This window comes from Aspergillus undulatus (assembly GCF_047715775.1).
Source record: "Aspergillus undulatus strain CBS 261.88 unplaced genomic scaffold BDV17scaffold_17, whole genome shotgun sequence".
NCBI classification, from domain to species: Eukaryota; Fungi; Ascomycota; class Eurotiomycetes; order Eurotiales; family Aspergillaceae; genus Aspergillus; species Aspergillus undulatus.
In genome coordinates this window covers 260540-279933 of record NW_027396621.1, presented here as the reverse complement: position 1 = coordinate 279933, position 19394 = coordinate 260540, and the positions used below count along the sequence as shown (strand labels likewise).

General features: G+C 51.1%; 8 protein-coding genes across 8 annotated transcripts; 3 read left to right on the top strand and 5 right to left on the bottom strand.

Moving 5' to 3' along the window:
- Window positions 1-135: 135 nt before the first annotated feature.
- BDV17DRAFT_260386 (uncharacterized protein) lies at window positions 136-2371 on the bottom strand. Its single transcript, XM_073757548.1, has 2 exons — window positions 2011-2371; window positions 136-1957 (listed from the first exon to the last, which is right to left on the bottom strand). The coding sequence occupies exon 2, from the start codon at window positions 1634-1636 to the stop codon at window positions 482-484; it is 1155 nt and encodes a 384-aa protein (XP_073616761.1). The 5' UTR covers window positions 1637-1957; window positions 2011-2371; the 3' UTR covers window positions 136-481.
- On the top strand, window positions 1767-2083 carry BDV17DRAFT_290282 (uncharacterized protein; the record flags this gene model as incomplete). Its single annotated transcript, XM_073761867.1, has 2 exons — window positions 1767-1957; window positions 2011-2083. 2 exons carry the CDS (start codon window positions 1767-1769, stop codon window positions 2081-2083), a joined length of 264 nt encoding a protein of 87 aa, XP_073616762.1.
- On the top strand, window positions 1904-3608 carry BDV17DRAFT_51921 (permease for cytosine/purines, uracil, thiamine, allantoin-domain-containing protein). The gene is made up of 2 exons (XM_073764691.1): window positions 1904-2875; window positions 2927-3608. The coding sequence occupies exons 1-2, from the start codon at window positions 2171-2173 to the stop codon at window positions 3410-3412; spliced, it is 1191 nt and encodes a 396-aa protein (XP_073616760.1). The 5' UTR covers window positions 1904-2170; the 3' UTR covers window positions 3413-3608.
- Window positions 3526-6493, bottom strand: BDV17DRAFT_281100 (uncharacterized protein; the record flags this gene model as incomplete). The annotated part of the gene is made up of 9 exons (XM_073759973.1): window positions 3526-3816; window positions 3849-4094; window positions 4158-4544; window positions 4591-4724; window positions 4758-4774; window positions 4830-5108; window positions 5156-5223; window positions 5257-5333; window positions 6484-6493. 9 exons carry the CDS (start codon window positions 6491-6493, stop codon window positions 3526-3528), a joined length of 1509 nt encoding a protein of 502 aa, XP_073616759.1.
- Window positions 6494-7281: 788 nt separating this feature from the next.
- Window positions 7282-8650, bottom strand: BDV17DRAFT_297890 (uncharacterized protein; the record flags this gene model as incomplete). Its single annotated transcript, XM_073763579.1, has 5 exons — window positions 8400-8650; window positions 8282-8338; window positions 7735-8005; window positions 7381-7510; window positions 7282-7348 (listed from the first exon to the last, which is right to left on the bottom strand). The coding sequence occupies exons 1-5, from the start codon at window positions 8604-8606 to the stop codon at window positions 7282-7284; spliced, it is 732 nt and encodes a 243-aa protein (XP_073616758.1). The 5' UTR covers window positions 8607-8650.
- Window positions 8651-9972: 1322 nt separating this feature from the next.
- Window positions 9973-11124, bottom strand: BDV17DRAFT_290278 (uncharacterized protein; the record flags this gene model as incomplete). The annotated part of the gene is made up of 2 exons (XM_073761866.1): window positions 9973-10896; window positions 10957-11124. The coding sequence occupies 2 exons, from the start codon at window positions 11122-11124 to the stop codon at window positions 9973-9975; spliced, it is 1092 nt and encodes a 363-aa protein (XP_073616757.1).
- Window positions 11125-11784: 660 nt separating this feature from the next.
- Window positions 11785-13746, bottom strand: BDV17DRAFT_290277 (uncharacterized protein; the record flags this gene model as incomplete). Its single annotated transcript, XM_073761865.1, has 3 exons — window positions 11785-11889; window positions 12079-12496; window positions 13475-13746. The coding sequence occupies 3 exons, from the start codon at window positions 13744-13746 to the stop codon at window positions 11785-11787; spliced, it is 795 nt and encodes a 264-aa protein (XP_073616756.1).
- Window positions 13747-16458: 2712 nt separating this feature from the next.
- On the top strand, window positions 16459-16998 carry BDV17DRAFT_290275 (uncharacterized protein; the record flags this gene model as incomplete). The annotated part of the gene is made up of 2 exons (XM_073761864.1): window positions 16459-16643; window positions 16737-16998. 2 exons carry the CDS (start codon window positions 16459-16461, stop codon window positions 16996-16998), a joined length of 447 nt encoding a protein of 148 aa, XP_073616755.1.
- Window positions 16999-19394: the final 2396 nt, after the last annotated feature.

Below are 19394 nucleotides of genomic sequence, written 5' to 3'. Positions count from 1 at the left end.
CTGATCAATACATACATAGTGCAAATATACCCAACTCGGTTCGATGTTTCACAGGGAAGGTCTCGCAATTCTAATCATCCTCTTAATCCAAGATTCTATTTAAATCCACCGACTGTTACACGCTCCCGCCAGGTTGGACCTCCCTGCTTGTTGCACAGGCTTACTCCAACTTGCTAAAAGCCTCAATTCCGAGCCGGGAACCCTAGTCAATAGCACTGACTCGATTTATTTTCACAGGCACTGTGCCCGGCACCCTCCCCCCCCAGCTTTTAACTCATGGCTGAAGCCAAGCAACCTCCTCCGGAGTATACTTCCAAGCCCGAAAAACCGCATTACTCTCATACCCAAACCCAATCTTCTCCATCTCCTCTAACTCTTCCTCATCCATAACGCCTCGATAATCATTCAACTGCGGCACCACATACTCCCACACTACGTCGTTCCCCTTCTTATCAGCCTCGAAGATACGACCGTCGCAGCCTCAGCAGTAAGGACGTTCCCGGTTGCGAGTCTCTGCGCGGAGCCCATGAAGGGGGTTGAAGAAACCTAGCCCGCCGGTGGATTTGTCTGTGTATTCCCAGATCACGCTCTTGGTTTCCCTGGACACAATAATGGCGCGGGAGAAAGGGACCGCGAGGCCAGGGCGGAAGACGCAGTCCTCGAAGATGAGCATGTCGCCTGTCTTCGGGTCGATTTCATGTGCGCAGTGTTGCTGGTTTACAACTGGGCTTGTGGTATGCCACAGTATTTCGCCGGTTGCGCCACTAATCACGAAGACTGAGGAGGTGTTCCTGCTCGAGGCGATGATGTTTCCGTCCCGGTCGAGGGAGACGCTGTTGATGAGTGGCCAGTGTTCCCGTGGATAAAATTCGTGTTGTGGGAAGAGGGAGAGATCGATGTGGTCGATTGCGCGCCAGGACCAAAGGAGTTTGGCGCCGCCTTTACCGGTTTGATCGCCTTCGAAGTCGACATTGGAGGAGTCGTTTGTTGAGGACCGGGGGTCGACGAGCTTGATAACATCCGCGTAGATTGTTCCGTTGGGTGCTTCGCTACCCGGGATACCGCCGCGGACGCGGGATGCTTCCTCGGCCGTGAGCGGTTCGAGGGTCGTGTAGAGCAGCGTCCTGTCGTCGAGGTGGTTCTGGTCATGGTGCGCATGGGGATCAGTATATTTGCGGACGATCTTGCCAGTGTGATCGACCTGCATCATCAAGCCGCCGCAGTACTTCTTCCACATGGAGAAGAGCGATGGTGAGTCTGAGGCGACGCCATTGTAGGCGAGATTGCCGTTGGGGAGGACGCGGGCGCGCCGACCGGCGCGTGATGGGAGTTTCCAGCGGTGGACTTCCTCGCCTGTTGTAGAGACCAGGTGCGCAGTATTTGAAGTCAGAGGTGCGTAGAGGACGTAGCCGGGTAAGACGCGGTCCTTGTCGACTCCCCGGAGGCCGAGGCCGCGGCGGCGGAAGGTGTTGCTGCTCCATGAGTATTGCGCGATCGGAGATCGATCAATGAGGATTGGAGTTAGAAGAACTGTTCGAGTGTTACTGCAGGATTCAAGGCAATTTATCTTTGCGATCCTGGGGAGACGCGAGTTAGTGCTGTGCTGCTTTGCCCTAGGACCGGCATGCCGCGGCATACCGGCGGGAAGATAAGCACGCCGTCGTTATCGCAAGACACGACATGGATAGAGGCATCGGGATGCCGCAGTAGGAAGAGGCAAACCTATAAAGGAGGGGATAGATATTTGTGCTACCAAACGCTTGACCATGGAGCATGGAAAAAGAAGTTCGGTCGAAAAGGGCTCCCGTGGGGTCTCCGCCTTCGAGGCAGACGATCAGCCTCAACTAGGTTCTTGGATTCAGTCAAAGCTTAAGGTCGAACTGAAAGGCATCGAGCGCGTAACTGATGAGGAGCGCCAACAGAATACGACCAAGTTTTGGAACGCTTGCACCTTTTGGTAGGTCCCGCTTGTACGTACAACAGACCCTAGTTGGGGGCTGACACGTCCAGGCTGAGCGCCAACATGGCAGTTGCTACGTTGAACATCGGGGCGTTAGGCGGCGCACTTGGTCTTCCGTTCTAGGATTGCTTCGCTGTAATCTTGGTGATCAATGTTGTGAGCAACCTGCTACCAGCATGGACAGCGGCGTTTGGCTTGACTGGTTTACGAATGACGACTTTCAGGTATTTGTCCCTGTGTGACGTTTCTGCTGAGGGGATTGCTGACTCGTGCAGTCGATATTCCTTCGGATACTGGGGAAGCATCTTGGTGGCTGTGTTTTCAATGGTAGCAACGACCGGTTGGAACGCAATAAATTGGATCTCCGGAGCCGTCGTCCTGGACGCCCTCTCAGACGGGCGGTGCCCAACCTGGGCAGGGGTAATAATCATTTGCACCGTTGTCTGGTTAGTATGTGCACTTGGAATCAGTTGGATCCATCGCCTCGATGTCTTTGCATGGGTCCTTCCGCTCATTGTTTGCTGCGTTGCTGCCGGAACTGGCGCCTCGCACCTAACCGGGGCCGACCATAACACGACCAGCGGAGCGAACAGAGCAGCTCCGGTTCTCACATTCATGGCGAGTGTATTCTCATTCGCGGAGTCCTGGATCAACTGCGCAGCGGATTATAATGTGAGAATGCCAGTGGAAACTCCTCGCTGGAAGATATTCAGCGCCACGTATGTCGGCATATTTGTGCCCACCGTCCTGGTCCAAGCATTGGGCGCAGCGCTGTATTCCGGAACTATCAACAGCCCTGACTGGGATCAGGCATATGCAGAGTTTGGCGTTGGTGGACTGCTGAAGATGGCATTGGCACCGGCAGGTGGATTTGGAAAGTTCCTCATGGTTCTGGCGGCATTGAGCGCAATTCCAGTAGGTTGCCCACGGGCACGTTTAGGTTGTCGCTAAAGCTAAGATTTCTAGAATAACATCCCCAACAACTATTCTTTCGCTCTTCATGCTCAAAACTTCGGACCATGGGCGTTGCGTATCCCCCGCGTTGTCCTGGTGACATTTGGCTTTGTAGCGGCAATTGTTATCGGTTGCTGTGCGGCGGAATACTTTGACGACACCCTGCAGACACTTCTGAGTCTCATTGGATACTGGACGGTCATTCACATTACTCTTGTCATCGAAGAACATTTTATGTTTCGAGGAGGTTGGAAAGGGTATGACCTCGACGCTTGGAATGATCCGCTGTATCTGCCTTTCGGATACGCCGCGATCGCCTCGTTTGGATTTGGCTTCGTCAGAGCCGCCTTGGCCATGAAGGTAGCATGGTATGTCGAACCGATCGCTTCGTTGATAGGTGACTTTGGTGCAAATATCGGTCACGAACTGACACTCACATATTCCGGACTCTCATTTCCTGTGTTGCGTTGGCTCGAGAAGCGTTATACCGGTCGTTGAGCTTGTTGTCTGCAGTCGTCTCCATGAAGTGATCTTGCCGAAACATTACTGATCTTCAAGCCTTGTAACGAGCTTTGCATAATACAATTTCGACTGCTGCATTATGAAGTGCTCTAACTCATCTCATCTGGTAGCGTATAGTCCTGAGGGAAGAAGGCGAAGTTCGGAGCCGGGACCCAACTTCCATTGGGCGTCGCTCCGACGCCGAGGAACTCCGGAAAGTAATACCTGAAGTCTTCGTTCGACATATTATCCGAGGGTGCGACGTTGGAGGCTGTTGAAGTTAACGGAGGGCGCGACTTCTGTTGAACCTGAGAAATGATTGTTCCGAAGGTGTGCGCAGAATGGCATGGCAGTCCAATAGAATGCAGCCACAGTACCAGGCTGGAAATCAGCTCGTCCAGCTCGTTGACGTCTTGAGTGGTATCAGGATGACCCTCCCGCCAATAAGCCGACAAACGATAATTGCGGCGAACGTAATCATGTGGTAGATATGGTCGCTTAAATGCCGAGTTCGTTCATCCACAGTGTCCATGGCCAACCGGATGATGGTCGTGGAATGACTTATCATTTCAGAAACTATTGATTGCTGAGCTCGGGCGGACTTCGCTTTCAGTGAGCGATCGTAAAGAAGCAGATGCGAGAAGTGAAATCCCATCATAAGAAACTGGGTACGTGGTTGCTCTATTGTCGTTAGATTCGCAAGGATAGAGAAATGGACGGCTTACCTAGGACAAATTGCCACAGATTGAGGGATGGCCACAGGACCCGTGAGAAGTCCGTACGTGGTGCGGTAGAGGTGTATCTCTGCGACCATCCGCAGCTCATAGTTTGTCACACGATCCGAATCAATAATGGCACGGCATCGCGCAATATGCCAATCCTGTAGCATTGACCTTCGGCTTGTACCGACGCAATAATGAGGATGTACAAGACAGATATGGTTCCACAAAAACAAGCGATCGAGCGTCTGTTTATCGTGCGCTGATGTAGTTGGGGACTGATTGATCACTGCAGTGAACAGTGAGCTCGATTGGCAATGCTGGAGAGCAAATCCGTTCAGTAGCCAGCTGTCAATGCTAAGGGGTACCTGCCCTACAGTAGTCGACCACATGCAGAGAACAAGAACAGCCTGAAAGAATTCAATTGGTTGGGGTGATAAGGAGAGCACTCTGAACAAAGGAACGGGCGTTCTCGTAGAGCTTGGGAGCGAGCGTAGCCGCAACTTCCTGGGGCGTGTGGCGACCAGCTATCAAGCAGCAGGCGCAGAACAGGAGTGCTGACTTCCTCACTCGAAGTAAGAGGCTGTTAGCTTCCTCGTCGGGATCAAACAAGACTCATCGACCATAATGCCCGGTGAATCTGCATTCGTCAGTATATATACGGATATTTATTAACGGGGAGCGGAAATACGAACATGGACAGCAGGTTCAACGCAAGATCAGGTTGAACGAGACTGTCTATAGAAACAGTCTGTGGTGCACTTATCGACTCGATACCAGTATCAGCCGCCAGGTCACGAATGACCATGACAGGAGCGGCAGAACAATCACCTTTCTGTATCGAGTCTTCAGGATCTGCGGCAGTTGGCCGATTGGTGGGAGCTGACGTTTGAGGAACCCCGTCTGATAACTGGCAAGGGTTCTCACCAAGATGATCAAGAATCTGCGTTACCGCTCGTTCGAGTCGCTCCAGACTGGAGACTCATCAGCCCTTGTTCGCGGGATGGGACAGTCAACATACCGTGCACCAGTGCTCGAATCAGGTAGGGTGGGCTCTTCAACAAGAGCATCATGTGCAAAAGAACACCTCTAATGGAGTCGCTCACATCGGAGACAAGAGACACCTGGAACGCCCGACTCGTAGCACCTTGCCTTCTGTTTCCGACAGGAAGCGCAGGGCCTTGAGGCGCGGCCTCTATCTGGTGGCATTCTCAGCTAGGACAAGGTTCGCTGGGCAAAATACCATCATGAACTCAACAGATAGAATGCCCAGATATATCCCAGAGAGAAAATCGCGTCAGAGGGCAGCCGTCGATGAGTGATGGATGAAGATAAGAAGGAGGTGAAGGAAATGATGAGCTTTCGCGATAGATGCCCAGGTGGGCAAATGCACTAGCCCGATCCGGTTAGACCACAACACCACTCTATACAAGGAGCATAGAGCGGACATTGTTCAGACCATGGTGATGGCGAGAAGGAAGTCGACCAAATTCAGAATAGAGAAATAATGCTCCTGAGATCCTCTTGGGCAAAGTGTGTTTTGACTAAGTATTTGCGGCGCGAGAACGCGCCACTGACTGGTAGTAGGCAAGTGCCGCGCGAAAATATATATATATATATATATATTGTACAAATAACGCCGCAGTTTTACAATAAGTAGACCCGCGAGTCAATGGCTACGAAGATATGATCCAGGGTGTGAATTGCGATATCTTCACGGAGAGTGTTTGCAAATCCAGTCGGACTACCGAACCGTTCGGGTAGGGGGGGGGGGGGGGGAGGGGGGTTCCACCCTATACTGGAACTGCGCCGAAAGGTACGCTAAACGCCGCTGAGTAATCGGCCGGTTGCCTTTGACAGGAAGTGGAATCTCGGAGTAATCGGGTCAGATATGATATGAGACCAGGTTGCTGGCACCAGAAGGGCTGGACGCATGTAGCATTGCTATAACACTGAAGCGTTGGACACTATCCGGAGTCCTGCCAGCACTATCCAGACAACAATGTCCAGGGTCGCAAAATTTTGCAAATTCTCGACCGCAGCATCCCTAGCCAGCGCGGGCAGCTGGCAGCTCTGGACACAGAATTGCCATTTTGAGCCCTTCGGACCGGAAAATGACCTCCTATTCCAGAGCCAATACTTTAAGCGGTACAATCCTGGAAACCACCCTTCGCTGAACGACTCCTGTGTGCGAAGGGTGCTGCTATCGCAGATACAACCTGATCTGATTGACGATGCCAGTAGTGGTGGTTCCAAGCTTCTAGAGAGATTCTGCGCGGGTGTATGGGGTGGCTATGGTAGGTGGTTTCGAGTTTCAAGAACGTCCAAGGTTTGGGATATTTTACTGACCGGGGTCCATCGTTCATACAGGGTACGCGATTCAGCGGAATATATTGGCCCGCCTGGGAAAGGATGACTCGAACAAGGAATGTATACTGTGGGACAAGAAGCAGCTACTCAATAGCACCTACGAAGAAGGTATGACGACCACCCGACTAGGATTTCAGGGTCACTAAATAGCGATTGGCCTCGAATCGGGAATCTATATCACTGACATTCTTGATATAATCTAGGCACCAACGTAACAGATCATTTCGTTGTTGTCGGGAAAAGTCCCGGGTCCATCGTCCTATGGGGAGCACACTCACCCTCTGAGAATCCAGGGGAGCCCCGGCCGATGGAGAACCTCGCCGAGATCACCGTCGACATAGTGCTAGATCAGGGCGTAGCTGAGTTTAGGCTGAAGAACATCTTCTACAACGGCGTGGAGCGAACATCCAAGGCGTTATTTCCGCCGCCAATCGTCTGGCTGCATTACCAGTACTGCAAATTGCTGGTCGAGGCGGGCGTGAGCCATTGCAGGGTGTAAGGCAGACGACTGTTGTTGGGGGCTATGCTGTATAAGCTTATTGTCTTGCCGTAGTGTATGTATAAACATTCATTGTTCGTGATATTGAGTCCAGGGAAAGCGAAAGACCACTCCTGTCGATGATGCCTCCCTGTTTTATATTACTCTATCTGATTCATTATACTATTGGGCTCTGGTCACAGGTATGCAGATAAAACCGCCGTTGCACTTACGGTATGCCGAGAATGCAGCCGCTCGCGAAGAAGACCGATACCGAAGCTAATAGGCTGTTCATCCCCTCAAACATATCTAGAATTAATCTCAGACGCGAGCCCACGAAGCCCCTCAATCCCATACCCATGGAATCTCATACCAAAGTATTTACCCAAGGCCTGAACCTTATCTCCACTGTCTCAGTTCTCCACCCCAATACCCTCTTAACCTCTCTCCCAGCAAGAACATAAATCCCGATAAGTTCCGGCGGGGGCCCAGAGTCACGTTCAGATCCAGATTCAGATCCAAGTACAGCTTCCCAGTCCGAGTTCTCCACATCCAGAATAAGCCGCGTACACCGATTTTCCCAGGTTTTCTCCGCCTCCGAATCGGCAACACCCTGCCCATCGGAAGAGTATGTCTTTATCGTCCTGAAAGAAAAAAAGAAAAGAAAAGCTCTCAAATATCTCAGCATTGACGTTCTCCTCCCAGATTTCTAATTGATGGCCTCGACCACGACGACGCCAGCTTCTGCGTACAGATAACCGCGCGACTTTGACTCGTGGAGAAGTTCTTCATGCTCAAGTCCTCAAACGTAAACTCGACCTCTGAGAACGTACACCGCGGGATACAGAGGCTTTGAGGGTCGTTGCGAGCGTGGTAGATCCAGACTTTCTGCATCTCGTCTACGGATTCGGGAAGGGGTCCGTGGACCAGGGTTATATCGCTAGGCGCAATTGATGGCCTTGGAAGATTTTCTTGCAGTGGTTGAGGACTGGTAGGTGTGTTGCGACCGACGCTGACGCCGACCTGTTTGTTCAATACAATTTGTATTCATCAATAAGTTGTCAGGGGAAATAAAGGCATACCATATACTTCTGTCTCCATAAGACCCCGAAGAGGACCATGTGACTACTATATAAATTGTTAGCCTACCTAGTTGTCAAGTTCAAACTGTACAAAAGTCTCAACATGGCAAGTTCATTACAAAGATATATAGCCCTCATCAGCCGGGTCGCCTGTGACGATTGCGCGGTGTACTCGGGCCCCAGTAGGGTACATTTGCTAGCCGAGGGAGCGTAGCACCATGTAAAAGAGGTTCGTATTCTCCATGCAGTAGCCGTCGTGACGACGCACAACTAGCTTGTCAAAGATCGAGGCGGGATGGATCGAGGTTGAATAAATGGTAGATCAAATAATGGACCGCTGAATTGCCCCAAGGGATGGACCCCAGGCGCCGTCGTTGCAACTCCATTAGGGTTACTCGGGGTTCCTCCACTGATTTACGCACATGGTGCAGTTTAGGGATCCCGCGGTTTGCATCCACAGTAGCGAGATCCTCGGCATATTTGATGCGCTGAAGATACAGCTCTAGTTGCTCTGGGGTAAGGGTCGGAGGCTTGGCAGGCATGATGAGGGTGCAAAGGTGTAGCTTCACTCTCACGTAGCTGCGGCGGAAGGCCCTCCGGCATACCTCTCATCCTCAGTTATATCTGAATACGAGCGGTGTGATATGCATGCAGCAGCATCGAGACCCACGCCTGAAGATACCCGGCATGCATTTTTTTTTGTTTCTTCGTCCCCTGGCTGGAGATACCAGATGGAAGCCTTGCTTCCTGCCAAGTCACACGGCAGATACGAGGTCTCCTAACTCCCTGGAAGCGATAGAACTATTCTATCTTCTTTTTTCTTTTTTCTTTTTTCTTTTTCTTTTTCTTTTTTCTTTCTTTCTTTTTTCTTTCTTTTTTCTTTCTTTTTTTCTCTTCTTTTCTTCTGGAATTAGGCAACTTACGTTGTGAGTAAAACAATTTAAACACATCCCCTTGCCAGGAACTTTCACTATATACTAGTATGCACTATGTCAGTAGGTGTGGGTAATGGAACCGGACACCCGGGCCGAGCCTTGTGCGCCGGATGCCGGGCCTCGGACGGCTCATACCTAATGTGGTCAAAGGTGGAACCGCGCACTTAGTGGCTTCAACTTTGCGCTGCATTTATCTGCATCGGTTGGTCGGTCGAGGGGCTACTCTGTTAGCTACAGTTCTAGGACAAAGGTATCCCTGCACCCCGCGCTACATGAAAATATGAAACTCAAAGCGCTTAGTTTGTAAAGAAAGGGGGCTAAGACACCCCTAGTAAGGCCCTAAACACACGAAATGCTAAACAAGTGTACAGCAGCGTTGAAAGTTATTTAAACCTAATGCCCAAATAAAAGCAGTAGAACTTCCCCAGGCTTTGCCTACCTGTTGGTTTCCACTGCAGGAAACACTGGCCACTACCAGGTAAGTTCTTAGGAGTCTACGCAAGGCTTTTATCTGCAGCCTCCCCTTCTGTACAACCTACGAGCGTTAAATTACCGACCCTCGTTGGACTGCGCAGAGCTGAAACCTGCTCAAGCAACAAACAGGATATGAGCGACGTTCTCTTTGCGGATGTCATTGGCTGGCTGATGGCAATCCGAGCCTCCGGTTGTACGCGAGGGTGGTAGTCTGCACAACGTCTGAAAACGGACGTCAGCTCACTACCCTGGCCTTTCCCTTTTCTCTTTGATGGGGCATAATTTTGGAAACAGAATACAAACGGGCGGGGATGTCCTGGGGGCGTCTCTGGCGCAACTGAAGCATAAAAGGCATCACGCGTGCAATTGGAGTATACAGGCAGGATTGAACACCTCTGGCATCTAAGCTCCCAGAAAGGAAGAAGAGGTACAAAGGTAAATATTCATCACAAGCTCTGACTGCTTGAAAAAATCGACCTCAACATCAACTTCCAATCCACTACGCATGACTGTCAATGCGAATGTCAGTCCGAACACGAATATCACGAAGTGGAACAAGGCCGTGTTCACGATGTGAATCCAAGTGTTCAGCCTCATCGACCAGCCTTTCCGCACTGGTCTCATCTCCTGTTCCCTTCGCCCGCATTGGCGTCCCGCCGATGCTCTGCAGTGCTGGGCCCAAACTTCCAGATTGATTGGCCCTTTGCCTGTCGTTTGTGGTGGGGAGCCCTAGTCTCCTCCGTCGGCGTTTGATAAGATTCTTGACAAGGGCAATCCCCGAAGGAACATTAACAGAGATAATGGACACGCCAGACTCAAAGAGAACCCAGTAGTGATACGGAACAAAATTCCAAGTCAGGTCCTCATCGAGCGTCGGTATGACTCTAGTAGTGGAAACGAGACGACCGAGTGAAAGGACAATAACCGAGTAGGCAAGGAAGAAAGTAATGAGGAGGTAGACGCGGCGACGAACAGATACATGCTGCAGGCCCCAAATATGCGGGACTGGGAGGGCAAGGATGTATATGTCGATCAGGCTGGAGATAATTGCGAATGATAGCAACGCCGGGTATTGTCCGTTGCAGGTACCTAGCATCGTCGGATTCCATGCCTTTCCGATGGGACGGCATCGGAGGAGGCTCGCTAGGATGGTAGAGACCAGCCACGCTGTGACTAGGAAAGCGGCTATCCAGAGCTGGGCTTTAACGAGGCGGCTAGTAGTGCGGAGAACACGGGCGTAGAATAGAACCGCTGAGAGCTTGGGGAGTGAGAGGGCTGCGTCGAAGAGGAGAGTACCAGCAAAGACATAGCGGACGCCGGTGTTGATGTATCGTGGGTCAATGGCAGCAACTGTGCTCATGTGAAGACCGAAACCAATGGTCCTCCAGTAGAGAGTGAACGATAGCACAGGAACATTGAATACCTGGGCAGAGGCTTTAGTATCTATGTAGTTGTGTTGTTGGCTGCAGACCTTAGTACTTACATATCCGAGGACTGCGAAGAAATCATCCCACCACCAGTATTGCCGTGTCAGGAGCTTGCTTATAACCCGCATTACTGTGACCAGGGAGGTGAGAACAGTGAGGAGAATGCATATAGTCACAATACCTTCCCCTCGATCGGGGGTGCCATCTGGTACATCAAGCGGCATGATCAGGGCTGTGTCTGAAAGCGTAGAGAAAGATGGAGAGCCGGATATGCCACACAGGGTGCCGCAAACGTCTAAATATCTTCCGGGAGGTCTTCTATATCGATTGTGATTGCGTTCTTACGCCCCCAATAGCCAAGCAGGACCCGGTCAAGGTAAGCTTCACGTAGTACAATTGATGACAGCTGCAGAGGCGCATGGATGTCGACTTGACGGAGCCACTGGATATCCCTAAAACTCCTCCATGTGCTTATTTTTGTCTCTTTTTTCGACCCCACTTTGATAGATCTTGTTTTTCAAGAAAGCCACTTCTTAGAGCCTTTCGACAGTCAGCCTTGTGCAACCACAATGTTCTTCGAGCCCTCTGGCGCGCCTGTCTAGAATGTAGGACAGAGCTGAAGGGCCATTTTCAATCAATCTGAGAAATGCTATCGCCACCAAATTGCATGAATGGCCTTATATAGAGCCTTGGACGACTGGTTAAGGCTCAATTTGTGGCAGTCACAGCCTCTGAGCCATCCACACCATGAACTATGAACAACGGAGCCCCCGAGCTCGTCAACTGTGTAGTCTTTCGACTGGCGGAAACGGACTTGACGCTTGCTACTCTCCGAATAAGCAAGAATAAATAAGCATCGAGGAGTAACAGGTTCCACTACGCTGTCAGATTCCCGGGGGTATATTCAGGCCAGCGCAGCACTGGAAGTTCTCAGCAGACGAGCGCTCAGCCGTAAATGTGGTATCGAGCTCGCGCTTCAATACTGGTAACTAGTGTGATAGTATAGCGGCTGAGCAAAGTCAATTGTGCGGATTTCAAATTCGCCTATAAGGAGGCCCTCTCAAGCCCCCAGCATGATACGCTGCCCCAAGCTCTCCATCTCCAAGGTCAGACCAGCTCTCCTTCCAATGCCCTTCAGCCCAAGCTCCATCAAAGCTATCAGCCTGACCTGAACCTACACTCATTTTCCTGACCACATTCCCACAGTCGTCCAAAAACACATGTAGAAACCCCCCGCCACGTTGGGCCTCCGCATCTTCAATAAACAGATTAGTCACCACGCAAGCAGCATGATACATCCAGTACTTCCCACATATCTCGTCAGGACTCAAGCCCAACCGTTGTTCTTCCCGCCTAAACACATCTTCTTCATCTCCATATTCACGCGCTGCTTGAAAATAATCAGCCAGTTGCTTCTCCCGCCACGCGACCTCCTCCGGCGCGCAGTAGTTCGTAACCCGCTCCGGGAATAGCTCAATGATACGAGCGATATCTGTGTTCTGAAACAGCGCCTCGTCCTCGAGGACTAGCGTGTCGGGACCAATAATCTGAGAAAATGTCCACGTATTCATCCCAGAGTGCTGCGTGAGCTTCTTCCTGCTCTGCGTAGTAGCAGGTGCGAACCCATGTGCTTTCGTTGCCTGTCCAGTCTCTGTACTCGGCTGTATAGCGGCGACGGCAGCCCGGGCGCATAATTCGTTGACTCCGTTCTGGTGCGGGCAATGGACCGGGGCGCGGCCCGAGCCTCGTCCCTACCGTAGGTAGCCTGCCGAGCCCCCTAAAAGACGGTAGTGGACATTGCCACGAGCATATTTAGAAGGGATTGCAGCCTGCATGCGGCCAGGAACCGACCTTAGAGTTCTTGTGGCCAGAAGCCCCCAAAACCTCGCATTATGAGAGAAGACAACATCAGACATATGCATGTTGCCATTGTTGATGGGTTTCGTTCCCACGAGCTGTATAGGTAGTAACAAGTCGCGATACAAATACTTACAAGAGTAGCCATGACCGACTATAGGCGCCGGAATCGCAGGCCTTGCGCTCTCGATGGGTCTACCCAAGAAAGGAGTCCCCGTTTACGATTTATGAAGTAGAGTCTGGATACTCTATCGTGGGGTATGTGCAGGTTCAATAAAATCAGCGGTCCTATTGCTTTTCTCACAGCGTCCGAAGAGCAGGTATAGAATTTGGGCCGTACGGCGATCTAGCGCTGGACATGCTCGAGGAGAGGTTTGGCGCTGAATATGCCAATGTTTGTATGGGCAATAAACCTGCTGATGCGCAGGATGTATACTTTGAGGGTTTGCTTCTGGGGGAAGGCCTCGGTAGGTGTACTTTATTTCCACTATCCACCGGAATGACAGGCTGGTACAAATTGGCCAAGGAACTGCCTACACCAGGTCTTAAAGAACCCTGGTACGGTTATTCGACCTGGGGACACCCAGACTATACCCGCAGAGCAGTTCGTCATTCCCACGCCCCAATACATCCCTTAGACGGGCCGTAGTAGCGACTAAATCTTACTCGAACAGGCCCGCCGAAACTTAGTCGTCCAAATCATGACGAGCTTTATACCAAGCGAGAAAGTCCAATTCAGCAAGAGGCTGACATTGATCGAACAATGCCCAGGCAAGGTAACCCTGAGATTTGCGGACGTTGTCATCGCCTTGGCTAGTCTCGTCGTCATTAAGAGTGTCGTACGAGAGCACGTCTTGAAACCGCTGCATCCCAACGAGGTCGACCCCTTCTATGCAGACTCGCACTGCTACCGAGGCGTAATCCCAATAGACGAAGCCCAAGAGATCTCGGGAGGCCTCACGGACGTGGCCAAGATTTATGTCGGGCATAAGCGTTGCTGTGTCACTTATTTGATTTCGGATGGCGAGGTGAGTGGCTTTGAACAACCACAAAATTTCCTCCACATGCCGTAAAATCATAGATGGTAGGTGTCGTACGCTGGTTCGATTGGGCGTGATTTCATGATTTGAATGTTGATGTGCAGGTCGCATTGCGGGGGATGAACGAGATCTTGGACGCTTAAGAGAGGATTATTCACAGATACATATTATGGTGTGTCGCAGTTCGCCAGGCGGTTGAACAGCAAACAAAGCATGGACCATACAACAGTCGAGAGTACCCTAGGATATGGCCTTGTACTTAACGGAGCGGTAAGCCTAAATGATCCCACCAGAACCAATGAACGAACGAGTGAACGAGGAGAGATCTTGTGCCTTGTGGTATTTCTGACAGCAAAGACGAACGTGCTATGAAAGCTGAATGGATCACAAGATAATACTGGTGGAAAGGAAGTGAGGGTAGAGTAGACGCAGAGGCGCATGAGGGGATGGTTCCGAATGAGAAGGCGCAATCCGATCCGTCGAGCACTGCACCTACCTGCAACTACACCGGCATTTCACAGTACCACTGGAGCTTTGCAGTCGATAAGCCCCGTCACCAGGGCGATGATGTCAAAATTCCTGTGCAGATGGCCAGGTTACCAGGGGGTCCCACACCACGGAGTACAGGACTCTTGCGTTGGCCCGGCGGTTACGAAATGACCCGCCGCCAGAGGGCCTGAAAAAGCAAAACTGGATAGACATTACCTCCGACAGGTGATCTTCCCATCTCATTCCAGGGTTGCGTATTGCGATTGTAGGTAATCATTTCGGGATGTCCTGTTGTCGCTGTTGAGGCTGATTGCATGAGGCTGAAGGCCAGATGAGCGTCAAAGTCACCTCTCTCAATGTCTCAAAGGCTCAGACGGCCAGACCGCAGCAAAATTCTTTATTGGCCATTTTGAGCAGGGCTGCGGGAACGGCGACATGGAAGAGATTGTTCAGCCTATATCAACCGCTGTCTTCCACTCACCGACATGGGCCTGGCCCTCCAGCTGTCACTATGAACGAATCCGACAGCTCGACCAGCCCCAGCCCCCATAACGGCAGCGAGGATTTTCTCAGCCAACCATAGCAGCTTGAAATCAATAAAGTTAGCGAGAAGGAAACGGATTACCGTCAGTCACTATCTGCACGATGGACCCCTGTCTCGCATGCCACTGATGGTGGTCGATCCTATAACATGGCTGGTCCTAGCTTGCTAGTCTTGTGCGATAGAGACAAGAGTTTTCAACTTTGCAGCGCTGTAACCTAGACAGAGCTCACTTGCTACATTACCTAGCCCTAACTCAAAGGATGCTGGGGATAGCTCTCCTAGCCCGCCCCCATTTGGTCCCGTGAGCGCCCCGCCAGTTCAGGAACAGCAGACAGACCCCAATCGGCTGGTAAAATGAGTATCTCGAATCTTTATCTTTGGCTAACTTGAGTAACCTCCATTCGCCGGACATCAAAACGTGTATTCTTATAACAATGTGACCCTATGCGGGCGTTCTATCACTAGGAGTGACTGGCTGCCAAGGCAAGATCCAATTGAACTATGGTTGCGACAGCGATGATAAGATAGAGGGTGGCTTGACTGAACTTACTCAGCTATACCTATATCCATTGGGTAGAGCTATGTCTCTGTGGAGCTGCGGGTGGAGTAGGGGGTCACAAGCGTGATGTCGCTTGGGTGGTGATGATGAAGAACACGTGGGTAACTTTATTGACCATGGTCACGGCTCGTGCTGGGCTTACGCTATGCATGATCGATCAAGACGCCGACGAGGTTTATTTTACGGAGCCGTACTTCCGGGATCAGGTTGGCCTAGTATGTCATGGTTTGTCGGGTTTGTGATTTACCTGACTATGGTCAGAACAGTTGGATGAGAAGACAGACTCTGGGATTCCTGGGGATTTGAGCATAGACCGCGTGTCTGAGGCTGCCTGCTGTGAGCGAGTTGAGCTTGTGGGGTGAGTGGGTGAGCGGTAGAACTGAAGTCTCTCCATACTGGCCGACAATACAGCGTACTCCGACTCCGACTCCGACTTTATCAGCACACGGGGTTAGCTACGCTACCTGGCAGCTACCAAGACCAGTGACGTTGATGTCAACTGAGTCATGGAATACCCAGCTCTGCCCTGGCAAGGTCAAGGAAGCGAGACAGCGAGACGGGGCCGCCGAGCTGGATACTGGCCCCCACGTTACTACCCCATCCTTCATGACTTGGTTCTTGGAGAGACACGATGTTATTAGATGAAGCCAAGGCACCAAGAACCAAATGTCCGGGGCCAATCCTGGTGGCTAGAGCCTTGGGGGACTTGAGAGTCCAGAAAGTAGCACGAGCACCAGTGGCAAGTGAATCAACTGATTGCTCACGTTGACTATACCAAGGAGACACTAAGGACTGTCTCGATATTGCAGAAGCCTTGGCTACTGTCATTACTTCCAGCATAACTAGAGATCTACAGAGTAGACTACCAGCAGCGGTTAGTGATAGCTAGTGAGCATGGCAAGATGGAATGCAATGCTGCTGTGTATAAAGTGCCCTGTGTCGGTGCAGAGGAAAACTATAAAAGAAGAGACAACCCTCGCGTGTATAAACCGATTCTTCAACCAGCTCAGATCAGGCCATCTCCAGTCTACCCATCTCTTCTACTCGGTACTCAACCATCAACTCCAACATGAAGAGCACCACCTTCCTCGCAACCGGCGCTCTCCTTGCGACCGCCCCCTTTGCCCTCGCAGGAGACCTCTGCCTGTCTGCTGCCTGCACCCTCGCACCCCCAGGCCAGGGCCCCGCATGCGGCTGGTGGCAGATGTGGTCTCCAGGCGTTGACGTTTGTGGCCCCGGAACCCAAGAACTCAAGTAAGCCCAGCCAAGCCCAGCCCCGAACCCCGTACCCAACACACGCGTGCAGGTAACATAAATTGGTTGAGCTGCGCTAACCTGTAAAACTAGCATCGGCGAGGATCTTGAAGATTACCTCGTCAACAACGGCCCGCTCAGCCTGGATGACATCTGTGGTGAAATGGTCCTGCTGGCTTGGACCGATGGCGCGCCAGAACTGTACATGATTGACGTTGAGAGCGGGTTGTCCTGGAACACCAAGGCAGAGAACATCCAGGGTTCCAGCACTGTTTGCCACTACAGTGGTACTGATTGCGGCAATGCGGGCCCTATCTTCAGCCGTTGGTTCTGGCCTGATCTTCCTATCTGTTAGGTAGCTAAGTCTGGGTGAATTCCCTTGGCGGATGGGTCGTTGAATGTCAGGTCGTTGGCTCTATATCACCCTTGAGGGAGTGAGTATCGTTTCGATAAGCATACATCTGTCACTACGGTTAGCTACGGAAACAATGGATAAGGTATCAAATTAAAGGAGATTTGCTGTAGTCGCGCCTAATCTTTACAGTTCTTGGTTTTATGCATATCTAATGACATTCTACTTGTCGAGGCATATAATGTCGGAGACCAAACTAGTTCTACTTCTACCAGTACTTGGACCGTTACTGCGACAACAAGCAAAACAACCAGTGCACCCCGCCATGTCTGACGTAGTCTGGAATGAGACCCCAAACAAATGCAGCGCATGCGCGGTTACTCAGTCCTGGGATGAATGTGAGACTTCCGCGGACTGTAATGGTATCACCCTCGCGAAACTTTGTGTCACCCTATACATCTCCAACAGCACCTGAAGCATGTCTCTCGAATCTTCCCTATCCCATCCACATAACATTACCAAGTTGATGCTTCTTTGGAACGCCCTCTGGGCGGAGGAAGTATACTGCACTGGTGTCTCTTCCTATGGTGATATACCATTCCAAGTACATTCAAGTACAGTTATCCAAGTTGCGCTACGTTATGCCCAAACTTTCACCCAAACTGTATCCCATTCTCAACCCCGGTGTGTTGAAACGCAGCATCTTCCAAACCCGAAAGTCCTCTTCCTCTGGCTCGATCATAACAAAGTTAACCCAGGTGGCCGTTGCGTTCCCGGCCTCGAGAAGCCAGAACAGTTCCCGTCTGGTCATAGCATTTAGGTGGATTGTCATGAGATTCTGGGATAGGTCTCGTAGGCGGACACTAATCAAAACAGAATTTGCGCCATTCAAAACAATCCCAGGAACGAGTCTCTCATTTTGTGGTGCGCAGCGAGGAAAGTCGAGCCCGAATTGCCCCACCGATGCTGGCAAGAGACACATTGAGTTGGTGAATTCTGCCATTTATCAATGATTAGAAGCAGGAATACTGGAGAGAGAACGAAATTTCCTTTTTATTTGCACTCCCGTAACTCGCGATCTCGCTTCTCATTACCACAGAGCCCAAGGTGCACCGTCCGCAACCGCGGCAGCTTGGTCGCCAAATAAGAGCAAGACGCAGGAATGAGCAACCGCCGGTCCCCTGTCACGAAGAGGAATGTCACTGTATTTAAAGGAGACAAATCCTTCATCTCGTTTTGAGAGATGCGCAGGTAAGATTGTGCGAAGAATCCGCCCTATAGAAGATCCGTCTCCGGTTCCCATCGGTCAGCTCTCAACCTCTGACGGCCATGAATATCACTCGGCGACGGCGCTTCAAGTCAGAATTTGACATTAGCTCTACCCTCCTTCGGCCATAGCGTCAGTTTTTTTCACGACGGTCCGGAGCCAGTGGACGAGGTACTTATTATTTCTTCCATGCTCGTCGGCCGCTCCGAAGTGGGCGCGCGCTCCAATAGAATATGATTCTAGCTGGTTAATGACGTCGAGCTTCCTCAAATATAGTCTTGGCCGCCTGTTCTGGGCGATACTTTCATAAAATTCCGCGAGACTCTCAGGGTTATGCAGCTTTATTGCTGCAAATGTGTGTCCGTTCGATTTCAGCCTGCCACTGGCGGCTAACGGTTGCATATTGAACTAGATAGGGGCCTATATCAGAGAGTGCCAGGGCGAGCAGCTCCGGAGGAAGGCGATAGGCGGACATGACGGACGACTTGGAACATTCTCTCGTGTGGAGGTGATGGTCTTGGTGCTTGGTGCTCGGGGAACTTAGGGCTTCGCTTAAATGGTCTGGGTCGCCTGACTTGCCCATTGGTCGTGACGAGGCTCTCGAGGAAGGCGTGTTATCTGGTTTCAAACCATATTGTTTCCCTTTATGTGGGTTATACTGTTAGATAACATCCTATTGTGTTGCATTCGGGTCCTCTTGTCTCCTATATTAGTATGGCCCGAGTGCCAGAGGACGGCTTTACGGGAACATAGAACAATCAGGCAGGGAGATGTCAAAGATGGAACGGACTCAGAGCAGAATTAAACATATATCAATACCAATGACACGTTCAAGTCAGCGACAGAAACAACATTCTAAGGAACTATCAGACCTGTTCAGCGTGCCTTGCAAAAGCCAAACCAAAGTGCACTTTAACTCTGGTTTTCAATCCCTCGAGTCATCCAAGATCTTGCTTCAGCGAAATCACTTATAGCCAAGATGAATTAAAGAAGAACATGGACAAAACCAAGACACCCCGCCGAGCCAAGCAACCACCATCTGCGCGCTGACCTTTTTGAGCACCTCTCCACTGATAAGAATACAGACCAGCGTGATGTTATAGTTAGAACCTATTCTGATATTAGGCTCGGA

Coding starts and splice junctions, on each gene's coding strand:
- BDV17DRAFT_51921 (XM_073764691.1), top strand. CDS start 2,171: ATGACGACTTTCAGGTATTTGTCCCTGTGTGACGTTTCTGCTGAGGGG. Junction 2,876..2,926: donor CGGCATTGAGCGCAATTCCA/GTAGGTTGCCCA, acceptor TAAGATTTCTAG/AATAACATCCCCAACAACTA.
- BDV17DRAFT_260386 (XM_073757548.1), bottom strand. CDS start 1,636: ATGCCGCGGCATGCCGGTCCTAGGGCAAAGCAGCACAGCACTAACTCG.